The sequence below is a fragment of the Pholis gunnellus genome (genome assembly GCF_910591455.1).
Source record: "Pholis gunnellus genome assembly, chromosome: 14".
Lineage (NCBI taxonomy): Eukaryota > Metazoa > Chordata > Actinopteri > Perciformes > Pholidae > Pholis > Pholis gunnellus.
In genome coordinates this window covers 1100597-1114077 of record NC_136541.1, presented here as the reverse complement: position 1 = coordinate 1114077, position 13481 = coordinate 1100597, and the positions used below count along the sequence as shown (strand labels likewise).

Below are 13481 nucleotides of genomic sequence, written 5' to 3'. Positions count from 1 at the left end.
CTCTGATCAGCCACTGCACTAAAGGATTAATGTGAGCATTATGTGTGCTAAGTTCACAGTAGTTAATATGTATTCAGTGTGCTGATTAATTCAAGGTCTTTAAGATAATTCTTTTTAGCTCAGTTTGACGAAGTCATGGACTTGCTTTGTCACCTATTGATGGGCAGTTCATAAATACACATGGATGTGTTAAATATAACGTAGTCATGAAGCCGCACCTTTAAATACTGCAAGGATAAACTTTTGGGGCTTCTGCCAGTCTCATTTTTTGTCTTGCGTTGCTTGCACGAGTTTGAAAGAGAAATGAAAGTTGCTCAGTGGCGCATGAAGCTAAAGACGTTCAACTTCCGAGTCGATAAAGACCCGGATGTTCCACATCACGGGGACCTCGTTCTTATTCACACGAACGGAGAAAGGAAAATAATTATGATTTCGACTATTAGTGCATTTTATAATTTTTAGGACCTAATAAAATATAACAAGGGCTGTTCATGTGTTCATACTAGGAAGTTGATTTACCTAAAACATACAGACATCTTGTTCCCAATGTAAGTCAATGGGAAAATCTTTTTGGGCTCCATGGCATCATGTGACGGACCAGGAAATTGTAATTTACCATTTGGCCACGATACAAAATTTGCTCCCGCATGACGACAATCAAACAACTTTAGAAATGCTGTTTTCTGAATGGAGCTTGGATCGGTTTGTATAAAGCTATGCTAACATTGTAGCTGCTCCATCAACACTCTAAATAGCTTCATCGAGGCATGAAAGTCGAGGACGATCGACTCTACCCACCATAGCTAACCCGCCCGTCGAGAGAGAGGCGCTACTTTAGGATCAGGGGCTTTTGAATGAATGAATGTTGGATCATGATGGATGTTTTATACAATGTGTTGGTTTGGAGATGACTGATGTGTTCGACTGAAACCAGCAGCTGCTCCTGTCCCTGAATACCCCCCCATCCCACTCTACTCTTTAACCCCTATATTTAGTCCAAGTAGCATGCCTGAGTCCCTGCCTCTTGTAGAAATGTACAGCACATACGTATATATTCATGTGGAGAGGCGGTGACCTCTGCTCCGGTTCTGGCTTCTGCAAACCAGCAGTTTTTAATTAGACGGGAGCGTTAATTAAACCGACAAGTGGGCGGAGACTTAAAGTGATGACATGGCTGGAGGCAGGCGGGTCTTATCCAGCGTTCATAGCGATACCTACGAAAAATAATTTGACTTAATTCGTAGGTATCTACGTTGTTAACTAAGTATTTCACAATCTTTTCCTAAACCTAACTAACTTTGTATGTTCACACAGGTCACTGTCAATTTGTGTTTCTGCAGTCATCACACAAAACATCCTCAATCCTTCACAGGAAGTGGAATACGAACAGTCAAACACAAACCTCACACGATGAAGACATAAACGTTTCTCTTAAATGACACATCGGCACCACGGTGTACATTAAAAAAAAAAATTCCTTTTTTTATTTTGGCAGAGACCAGAAATAGCCTCTCAAAAGTCTACATGCAGAATATTAACATGTCAAACACATTCTAGTCACATTTAGAGAAGTCACGGCTGCGATGGTCGACAACAAGTAGAAACACGTTGCTACGACCTGTAGACTAAGACGTTACAGAAAAACAACTCCTGTGAGGGAAAAATAAAAATGACAAACGGAGAGAAGACAAACCTCAGCACAGCCTCGGAGTTTCAGCTCGACCACACAAATCCTCCTGAGGATTATTGAATTGTTTCTTCTGACCTGAACATCTAAATAAATTGTTTTCTGGAGGTTAAAATGTAATTTTATGTCTTAATTGTTTTTTACCCCAGTTAGCTAACAGATGTTGTATAATGTTAGCTCAACAGCTTTGAATCCTGTGAATATCTTTTGTACACGTGCAACGTACTGTCACTCATCATGATTTGGGTTAAAATAAGTATATTTGTAACTGAACTGGCGTTAGTTAAGTTACTACGGTAAAAGAAGTTGACTTGGTTTCACACGGGACATGAGCAGCGGTGTCCTGGATGAAAGTCCTGTATTTGTTTGACCCATCCATCCATCCGAACACGGACTTTGTCTCTGAGCATTTAACATGCATGGGAGTAAATTGAAAAATCGGAGCATCACATACCGACACCAAAGGGTGCCTCAGTTTGTGGACATCAGACACCGAGGGGAATCGTTATTTGACGAGTTTGGAGTGAGAAAGGCTTGAGATATTAGCTAAAAGTCAGTCAGCTTCCTCACTAAACATATCTTAACTTGCCCCTTTAATGAATGAAAGAACATCATTGCAGCTCATGCTTGAGGCCAAGCTGTGGCCAGCTGAGTCGGGCCAATCGAGGCTTCGCGTTGGTGCACTTCTGGCACCAGAGGACTGAATGCGGGCGGGTGGGCCGATATATGGCTGCAACTTTCTGGGGCTGCAGTCAGACTTCTGGCTGAGAATTAGCTCCAGGTAGCAGCTAACTGTTGTCCAGCGGCTGCATGAGCTGGACCAGTGTACTTGGGCCAACTCAGCCGGTATCATTCATGATGGTGCCTGATCTGATCCAAAAGTGGCACCAGAGAACAATAAGTTCAAGGAGCACGATGCCTAATTGAGGAGTTATTTGTACCATCGAGCAGTTTCTGTTTCTATTTGGACTCTTCAGGTCTTGTTACCTTAGAAGAAAGTATTGACCTATTAGCTTTAGTTTAATTTTAGCCACTTATCCTGACGATTCCTTTGAAACTAATTGATTTTGGTCCAAACTTTTACTGTTATAATGCTGGTGTTAACGAGCCCTTTAGCTACTGGACATCTTTTCACATTCATCATCCACAAACTGATGCAATAATCAGCTTTAGCTTTGGTTTAAACTAAAGTTCTTCTCCTCATCTTCATCGTCTTTTAAAACCAAGTCCGAGCCAAGGTTCTTGGTTTTTGTGACATTTTAACATTTGCTCCGGTTAGGTTGGTTTCACATTGCAACGATGCCTACATCCTGTTGTCCTCATCTACGTCAAGACATCGTCGCCTACATCCAAACACCGTTGCCTATTTCCTGTTGTTGTCACCTACGTCCTGTCACCCACGTCCCTTTGTCATTGGCATCCCCTATGTCCAGACATCGTCACCTACGTCCCGTCTTTGTCGCCTATGTCCAGTCGTCTTCTACTACATCCTGTTGTCGTTGCCTACATCCAGACATTGTCGCCTACGTCCTTTCACCCACGTTCCTTCGTCATCGGCTACGCACGGTCTTCCCCTACGTCCAGACATCGTCGCGGACCTCCCATTGTTATTGGCTGTGTCGGATGTGCTACCACGGCTCGTTTTGTTTTGTTGTTTTTCTTTTTTCTAATTCTGATGACAGCCGGCCAGAACTTCCTGTAATTGGTCCGAAAGATCCCAAAAAAGGTTTTCAACCTAGAAACGAACTGGTTGATCCGGACCGAGCGCGCCTCTTTTTCGTCACCTTTCACACCTGTAGTTTTGGTTTCGGATCAAACTGAAACATCCAAAAATCCGGACCAAACAAGGTAGGCGTTAACGGGCCCTTAGTCTCGTCTTGCAGTCTCAGTTATTAAGTTAATGGCAGTAGAGTTCATGCATAGTTAATCGCCTTACATCAACAATCAGACCTTTTCTTAGTAAAATTTGTGTTCAAATTGTTGGAACAAATCAGCTTTAAACAAAAATACGCAGCTTGCATTTAGAGAATATCCAATATGACTTGAGGTTTAAATACTGCTGGAAAATACGACCGAGGTTTCAGTTTTGAGGGTGCTGAGGTGAGACGGGAGGAGAGGTTATACGCTCAACAACAAGACAAGTTTGTGAAAAGCTTCAGACAATTTGCAAGGAAATAGGATTTTGATATAAAAACACAGAAAAAGCCATAACTCGACACTTGTGTTACAGTAAACTCAGGGACAACACAGAAAAGGCATCATCATTCATTGGATGTCCTCTCGACATTGTTTGGATTGTTGTTGTTGACGTATTCGTCTGTCTTCGCTGTTTTTACGTCACACTAGTAGAGACTTTAATGACGGTGAGTGAGCTGCACACCAATAACTTCTGTATCTGATCACACGTCAATGTCAGAAGGAAACTAAAGTGTGTTTCCTGCAGGATTATTATAGTTTTATTTTTCTATACGGGATCCTCTGTGCTTGGAATGTCTCGCTGAGGAGCAAATGCGAAACTAAAAACAAACAGAAGGAAAAAAAGACACAATTATTCTCTCACATTCAAAGAAAAGCCTCGATTACAAGCCAAGACTTTCCTACATAAAAAATATAATTTAGAGTTGACCCTCCATTTGCAGCCGACGCACTTCCGTTACAATCCTCAAAATCCGTCAAAATCAACATGAATCTGTTCGTCGTCAAAGCAGCAGTAGCTTTAGAAGAACGCACTCCGATTGTTTCCCACCGCCGATGATGAGTGTTTTCTTTTGTTGTTGTTTTCTGGTGCCGGTAAAACATTACACATTCCTTTAATCAACAGCGACTAAAAACCTCCCCCCTTTAGCGTCCATTCATCAGTCCGACTTTTTGGGATTTCCGTTTCCATCGGAGGAGGCGTCGAGGCTGTCGGCTTTTCTTTTAAAAAGTTAAAACTACACCACAGTACACAGTTTTCACAAGTCATGCGAATATACAGGAACTAGAATTCAAGAAACAAACGTTAAAAATGAAAGTTAACATAAAAAATCTTTAGTAAAAACTACTTCAAAGAAGATTATTCTCATAATAATAAATAATTTTTGAACACAGTGAAATCTTTCAGAATAAGTGTAAACATATCTATATCACTGGCTGGCCCCCACTCACCTCCTACAAACAAACTAAACAGAGTAGACTGCATTTGGTGATCAGCTGCACATTATTAGTAAAAAGTAAGAAATAATAATTTTCAATAAATAGCACATTCCAGAGGGGCAGATACCGTTTTTATAAAGCATTCAACAAAACCTCCAGTTTGAAGGAATTAATACAGCGGGCGAGTTAATGATGTAAAGTGTCAGCGGGATTTCAACGTTTCGGCTCCTTCGTACTCGGTCTTGCGGCAAAGAAACAAAAAATTATTTCCATCCAAAAAAATGAAAAAAGGAGGGAAAGTAAGGCCCCTTAAATAAATATCCTCATTCTTCTTTTTTGTGGTTTCCCCACGCCGTAAGAAAAAACTTATCAAAAAGAACGCAGCCAAACGCGGCTATACCATCCTGGAGTTAGTGTCCGAGGAAAAGTGTCCCAGGTTTTGTTTTTGCCGGCGACCCCTGTTGTTTTTCGGACATTTCCTAAAGAGACACAGACAAGAGACTTAACATGTAGCTTCACAGTGAGACTTAAATTAAGACTTAATCTCGTTGTTTTCTGCACAGGGATATTCGTGTCCCTGTGCACGAATGTCCCTTGGAAGACAAAAAAAACAGCAGCTGGGTTAAGACAACAAAACGACTACGATAAAACCACAACATGGTGTCTTGACACTGTTTGTTGGACTCGTCCACCAATAGTCGTCTTTTTAGATATCATGAAGCACATCAGTTGGTCTGACTCTTGTTTAGTCGCATAGATTCATTTCATTCATGATTAAGGTTGTTTTTTTTTGTCCTGAGCGACATTAATAAAAATAAAAAGATAACTCGTGTCGCTGTACACGAAACCATTTCGTGACTATTTCACAAACTGCCATGAAACTGAGCTGGAAATACACATTGAGGTGTTTATTTTACTACATCAGAGGCTCCTTTTACTGTCAGACTGCTGCCCAAAAAAACATCTCTGACACAAAGCGAGGCCGATGTTTTCTCTTCCCTCAGACTGAAGGAGGAAAGTCTGTCTGCTGCCTCAGAGCGGAGAAACGAGGCCAAGTCAAATCCTGTTTCAGTCTCCTGTCGTCCACCTTCCTCTGCAGAAACGTGACCGACCGAGGCTGCTTCTGCCTTTACTTCACTATGAACACTGAACATAGTATATAATCTAATAATCTGTCCGGTACACACAGATTATGATCATGAACACTGCAGAACATTAACCTATTTATCATCATCTTACTCATCATGTGCTCCTGGTAACTCAAAGAAATGAAACTCCTTTGACTCTCGTCTGTCTCTGCGTTTAAATTGTAATAGTTTAAATTTCTTTCTTTTAAAAAAAAGCAAAACTACACAGATACTGAAAAATGCAAAAGTGATGCAATATACTGTAAGCTGTGCAATCAAATATAAAAATAAAATCCATTGAAGAACCATTTAATATGTCATTTAAGTCATTTGATGAGGTTTTTAAGAGGTAATTAATGGATAAGTAATGAAAGTAATACATTTTTAATTATCTGCACCACTTATGTGCTTTTTTTTAAAGGTAAGAACAATAAAAAATAACTATAAAATTGCTAAAAAACATGAAAACCATTCTATAGTTCATGCCTTTAAGGTCCTTAATTGTTTTTAAATGTTCAACCCTTTAAAAACACTTTACAACATTATAACCCATCAATAAATCCTCACGTTAACGCTAAATGTGTGCGTACTGCTTCATTTAAGGGTCCATGTAAAAACTCATTAAAAACAAATATACATACAGTATATATATATATATATATATATATATATATATATATATATATATATATATATATATATATATATATATTTGGGTTACATATATCTCATAAAATATCGAGTTGCACCTGGAAATACTTCAGACTCCTCAAGAAAAGCTCAATCCCTTCATAAAGTCTTACGTTGCTCATTAAAAGATTCAAATTCATAATTAATGTCGATCATAATCAACGTTTGTTAATCGGGAGCTTTTGGAAACAACGGGCCTCACCTCGTGATGCACATCACCACGGCGACGATGATGGCGATCTGCACGGCGCCGATGATGGCGGCGATGAGGACGTAGTGGAGCTTCTGTCCACTGGGAACCACGTACAGGATGTTGAAGTCCTGAGGCTCCTCACACTGAGTACCTTTGTAGCCTGCATCACACCTAAAGAGTACAGTGAAAAGTACAATATGTACCTCTGAGATGTAGTACGGTAAAAAGTACAATATGTACCTCTGAGATAGTAACAAGTACAATATGTACCTCTGAGATAGTAAAAAGTACAATATGTACCTCAGATGTAGTACGGTAAAAAGTACAATATGTACCTCTGAGATAGTAAAAAGTACAATATGTACCTCTGAGATAGTAAAAAGTACAATATGTACCTCTGAGATAGTAAAAAGTACAATATGTACCTCTGAAATGTGGTACAGTAAAAAGTACAATATGTACCTCTGAAATGTGGTACAGTAAAAAGTACAATATGTACCTCTGACATGTAGTACAGTAAAAAGTACAATATGTACCTCCGATGTAGTTGAGGAGAAGTAGAACGTACACATGAAAGTACTAAAGTAAAGTACCTTAAGGACAGCTCTGGAGTGAATGTACTTCTTGACTATAGACACATATATAACAGTAGTAGTGGAGGCGGTCCAGACCTGCAGGTGGCCGTGCTGTACTTGATCTCACATTTCCCGTGAACACAGAAGCCGGCGTAGCTGTCGGCGCAGGGGATCGGCATCCCGGCGTAGAAACCGTCTCCGTGGTCCAGACCGATGGTTTCTGAACGACAAAACACCCGACGTGAGAGGACGACCAGCTGCTGCTCAGGTTAGACTGGTTAGACTGGTTAAACTGGTTATACTGGTAGTATGAAATGATACAAAGAGATATCATAAACTCTCATCTGTAAAAACCTTTGACTCCAATATGTCAACAAAATGAAACCAGAATTCTGAACCTGGTTTCATCCAATGCACACATTTATGTTTTGTAAATCTATGAAATGTAGCACATACTAAATAAGACAATGCCTAATTTGCATATAAAAGCAAACATTTTTAGAAAACTAAACAATGGTCTTAATGTAACTCATTGGAGAACATCAGAGATCGTGAAGAACGGATTCGTTGGTGTTCGTCTCTCTTTTATTCCGACCTGCAGGATCTTTTAATTCCAGTGACGAGGTTTTCCATCCGAGGATAATTCCAGCTGCTGTTCGCTTACCGTCCATTACTCCAGAGCACAAAGAGGATAATCACTGACATGATACCTTCACTGTTGCATTAGTGGAGTCGTAATCACAGATTCTACAAACGCCTCATTTCAACTTCCTGAGAAACATTTTCCTGCACAGCTTCACCGAGAGGAAAACAGAGTTCGTATTGAGCTGAAAGGTGTGTGTGTGTGTGTGTGTGTGTGTGGGGGGGGGGGGGGGGGGGGGGGGGGGGGGTTTGTTCTTGTTTTGGGGCTCAAGAAGAGAAATTAAACCGCAATCAAGGTTCTCAAACGACATTTAAACGACTCACAAGCAGCGAGCTTGTTGGAGGTTTCGTAAAGTAAAGGACGAACTCTTTACTCACTCCATCTGTCTCTTTCTAGCCACAATTCCTTGTGCTTCAGGTTGCTCTCGGTGGATTTGTCGCGTCATACCAGACTCTACGTTCATAACGCAAAGACTAATAACAGTTTAGACGTCTCCTTTACAATAGAGGTCTATGGGGAAAATGCTAATTCAGGGTTTGTGTCGCTTGGTTTTGTGTTCTTCTGTGGAACTCGAAAGACGCAAATATCACATCCGTGATCAAGACTGACGTAAAATAACATGAAAGGTCAAAAACTATATAACATATCAAATATTATTTCATAATTACTACTTATATTCACGATATTATCCTGATTGTCAAAATATGCTTGAAACTCATCGCGGCACTAAAACGCAGTGGATTTAATTTACCAAATATGTTGAGCAAGGAAAAACAAAGAATCTTAAATAAGGTTACTATCAATCATAATGAAAAGCAGCAACATTTTGAGTCCGTTCTGTCTCACATGATAATTCTGGTATTTTTAAATCGGGCTCTATTTTCTCGACCGTGAAAGTGAGCTACATAGAATTGTTTCAGCAACTCGTGAGAATATTTATGATTATTCCAATATTCTAAATCCACCACCGTCAATTTTTTGTGTTTTTTTTGGTGATAAAATCCTACATCTTCCCAAGGTTGGCTTATAAAAAAGAAAATTTCAGAATTTGCTGAATTCCTTTTTTTAAATTAATATTCTTTTATATGATATTGGTCACTTCATATCGAAAACAACAAAAAAACCTATAAGTTTCACAAATAGTTTGACATTTTGGTAAATTCTTCGTCTCTTTCTTGCTGAGAGTCAGATGCTTAGTTTGATACCACTCCCATGTTTGTATGCTAAATAGGAAGCTGCAGCTATGTTAGCTTAGCTTAGGTAAAAACTGAAGTTTAAAGATGATGCGTTGTGGTTTTATTCATGGTTTGTTTTTAGGCGATTTTCTTTGGTTTGGATTTGTTTTTCTTGTTTTTTTTCTTAAATAATAAAGTTGTGTTTTCCACTCTTTTATTTGAAATAAACCTTTCTAACCTCAACACGGGACCAGTTCTTCTCTACTGGGAAGCTTTTTAAAAACAAGTAGTTAAAGTTAAGAAAGACGATATGTCGTTTTATTCCTTATTATTAGTTGTATTTAATGAAGGTTAAAGATAAACGGATGTGAACACTGCGGCTGTGAACGCAGCCTCTCTCGTCTCTCTTGTGTTGCGCTGCTGCATCCTTTCACTGTTTCACATGTTGACAATGCAGCGGTTTAATCCGATCCTTCTATTGCTCGTCTCTGAGTGCAAGTTAAAACCCAAAGCGGAGGAACTGACGGAGCGGTGGAGGAATCGCTCCCCTCCAGAGACCTTTTAGTCGGTGAAATCGATGCAGAGGGCGAGCTGCACATAATAAAAAGCCTCTGGATTCTGTTTCATCTCACTCATTGATCTCAAACTCAACATTTGCATCGTGCAGCTGGCTGGTTGGCGCTCCTTCTCCTCCACTAATCCGTGTGTTTACTTGGGAGAAATGACAGCGTCACACGGCTTAAAGGACTGTGTACTCACATTATGTTCAGAATCAGCAGAGATTCAGAGCTGTGACGACGTCATCGTGTCTTGAAGAGATTTAAATTAAGTTTCCTCCTGCGGTTATTTCTCCTCAGCAGGTTCAGACGCAGGTTAACAAGCTGCTGAAAGGCCGAAGGAAGTCCGTCCATCAGCTGCAAGTGGGTTTACACAGACTGTATATAAGAAGTGGACGTAGTGGTCGTGACCTCACCCATTGGTTTGTGGACTGATGTTTTGAAGCTTCGAGTTTGGCATTTTGGCCGTCGCCATCTTGGTTTCTGGCCGTCGCCATCTTGGTTTCTGGCCTTCGCTACCTTGTTTCTTGGCCGGTATCCTCTTGGTTTTTGGCCGCCGCAATCTTCGTTTTTTGCTGTCACCACCTTAATTTTTGGCCGTTGCTATATGTATTTTTGACTGTCTCCATCTTGGTTTTTGGCCGTCGCCATCTTTGGCTTTGACTGTCCCCACCTTGTTTTTTGCTTTTTTTTTGGCCACGGCAATCTTGGTTTTTGGCTGTTGTTATATTTATCTTTGGCCGTCACCATCTTGATTTTTGGCCGTCTTCAGCTTGATTGTCGACCATCACCACCTCTATTTCTGGCCATCGCAACAATGATGTTTGGCAATTGCCATGGGGTTTTGACTGTCGACACTTTGTTTTTTGGCAGTCCGTATCAATATTTTTGTCATCATCTTGGTTTTTGGCCATCGCCACTTCAATTTTTGGCCGACGCCACCTTGTTTTTTGGCCGTTGCCATTTTTTAAAATTCTCCTTTCACCCCCGAGGCCTGAGAGAGAAACTACGTTTTCTTCAACATTTCAAGGTGACATGGGGTTAGTAGTTGATATATAGATGACCATTTAGTTTGGATTACAAAAGTATGGATTTCTGTCAGAAATGTTCATCACACCCGAGCCACACTCTCTGCATGAGCACTGAGTAGACACTGCATTGATTTGATTAATCTTGTACGTGGTGTTAACTCAGCCTACAGGGTTTAATCGGCCAGAACCTGCACATTTTATACTCTCGCTGGACAGATCAACTGACCGACCACCATCTGTCGCATCCGTGGTGGTGACAAATAAAGGAGCTCCAGATGGAAGATGCAGATAAATACCTGGTCTATTTGTTCTGCAGGGAAGTTGCAACAGTTTGAAGTTCAACCACAACATGTACGATACAAACAAGCTCACAAACCGCTATGAAATCAGAGTGTTGAACTTCTTAACTTTGAGACAGCAGTTCGTGGATGTGGATCGATTTTATGAACACAGATTGTGTTCCGTCAAAATCAGTCAGTGTTTGCCCTGGACTTTAACTTTTCTGTAGTTGTCGCGAGAAAGATATTATTTAAAAAAAGGTTTTGCAGGTTGACCAGGACCACTGTGGCGCCGTCAGCTGCATCTTCTCAAGTGTCCACCAGGGGGCGACTCCTCTGGTTGTATAGAAGTCTATGAGAAAATGACTCTACTTCTCTCTTGATTTATTACCTCAGTAAACATTGTAAACATGAGTTTATGGTCTCAATCTCTAGTTTCAAGTCTTCTTCAATACAGCATGATGTTCATTTAGTAAATGATGGTCCATTTAGAGTCACACAGACCATAAAGCAGGGGATGCTTTAGGGGCGGGGCTACACGGTGATTGACAGGTCTCTACGTCACTCCTCCTCAGTCCAGATATGGTCACTTCCTGTTCACTGGTTGTGAAATAAACAACATGGCGACGGCCAAAACGCAGAACTCGAGGCTTCAAAACATCCACAAACCAACGAGTGACGTCACCTCGACTACGTCCACTTCTTATTAGTCTATGAATGTAACTCCACTGAGGTGCTCGTGTTTCTTGACTTCTCTTCAGCGACGTCTTCGTGTCCCCAGTTATGAACGTGGTGAGCATCAGTGCTACTACAATGGGAGCGATGGAGGGGACGACAACACTGCAGCTCAAGTTGTAATTAATGTAATTAAACAGCTTCGTTACCTAAGACGTTGACCTTGAAAGGAATGCTGTCGTCTTTCTTCCCCAGTTTCTCTTTGTCAGCTGTTGAGGAAACACAAACAGACATTTATAACAACAGTTACTCTAAAATAAATGAACAACTCGCCCTCTACAACGTGAACAGATTTTAGTCTTTCCATCCAGGCATTGCTATTACATTTTCTATTTTCCCTCAGTCTGAACTGCCACCTGACTGTGTGTGTGTGTGTGTGTGTGTGTGTGTGTGTGTGTGTGTGTGTGTGTGTGTTATTTACTCCTGAGGACAGACTAAAGGATGTCGGAGGATGTTTACTCAACGCTTCAGTCTCACTCGGTTTGTCAGAGTCGAGGTGGTGCAGGGTTAATCTGAGCCAGACTGTGTGTGTGTGTGTGTGTGTGTAGGTGTGTGTGTGTGTGTGTGTGTGTGTGTGAGTGGTGGGTGACGACAAAAAAAACAAACAAAGAAGCAGCAGGTTTGGCGTGTTGTTGTTATTATTTTGCAGTTGACGGGCTTCATGTCTTCATGCAGGAGGAGGAGCTGCTGGGAATGTTAAACAGCACACACACACACACACACACACCATATACTGCGACACACACACACACACACACACACACACACACACACACACCATATACTGCGACACACACACACACCATATACTGCGACACACACACACACAGAGGTACAATTGAAATACACAGAGACAAACACACACTCATCCATCTTTAACGCTCAATCATTCCTGAAGAAATATTGACCTCTCTCTCTCTCTCTCTCTCTCTCTCTCTCTCTCTCTCTCCTCTCTCTGTCTCTCCATCATCCCTCTCTCTACCCCTCCCTCTTTCTCTCTTTGTTACCAAATAATACAGATTGGGGAAATACTGCATGAGAGAGAAAGAGCTTTTTGATTATTTAACAATCTGCCGAGTAAAAAAAAAAAGACAACATGATTTTTGACACGATGTGGCCAAAAGCATCGGGACGCCTTTGTTGTGGGTCTGACTTTGTCCAACGTACTTTGATATTTCAGGGTTCTATTCTTTCTTTTTCAGGCTTTTCCCAAAAACACAGCCGGTATCAAACACACCGCCGTAGTTTATTGCCAAAGAATAAAACGATCCACGAAGCCGTCGCGGTGCCTGCAGCTACATTATAAACATCACGATTCAGGTATTTATCAGACGATATGTTAGATTTCTGAGAAGTGAAGCACCGGTCAGAGCTTCTGCCACCGACACGTTACGACAGTCAAACCTGCAGAAATAGGCGCCAATCAACGGCCAGCTTTATGCAAATACGATATTTATATTATTTCATGTTGGTGATCATGAAAATGAACAGAGTCTGGTTTTTGGTGAGTGTTGGCTCGGGCGCCCTGAGGATGGAGGGCAGATGCTCCTCACCTCAGGGTGCTAGACGCCCTCCACCTCCCCGAACCAATCAGACGCTCAGTCACCGGCCACCTTGAAGCCGCGACCACTGACGAGGAATCCATAAATCCTGCC

General features: G+C 41.1%; 1 protein-coding gene across 2 annotated transcripts in view; it reads right to left on the bottom strand.

Moving 5' to 3' along the window:
- Positions 1–1471: 1471 nt before the first annotated feature.
- Positions 1472–13481, bottom strand: part of tmeff1a (transmembrane protein with EGF-like and two follistatin-like domains 1a) — a gene marked incomplete at its 5' end in the record, with an annotated part of 54086 nt that continues 42076 nt past the window's right edge. Inside the window, 5 exons of one of the 2 annotated variants that reach the window (XR_013767392.1) lie at positions 1472–2451; positions 2732–5301; positions 6842–7003; positions 7504–7627; positions 11976–12035. Coding sequence is in view for 1 of the 2 variants with exons in the window: in XM_079173964.1 (XP_079030090.1) it covers positions 5217–5301; positions 6842–7003; positions 7504–7627; positions 11976–12035 (431 nt within the window). Of the gene's footprint in view, positions 2452–2544; positions 5302–6841; positions 7004–7503; positions 7628–11975; positions 12036–13481 lie in introns of those variants that run through there. The other variant, XM_079173964.1, reaches the window with a different exon arrangement.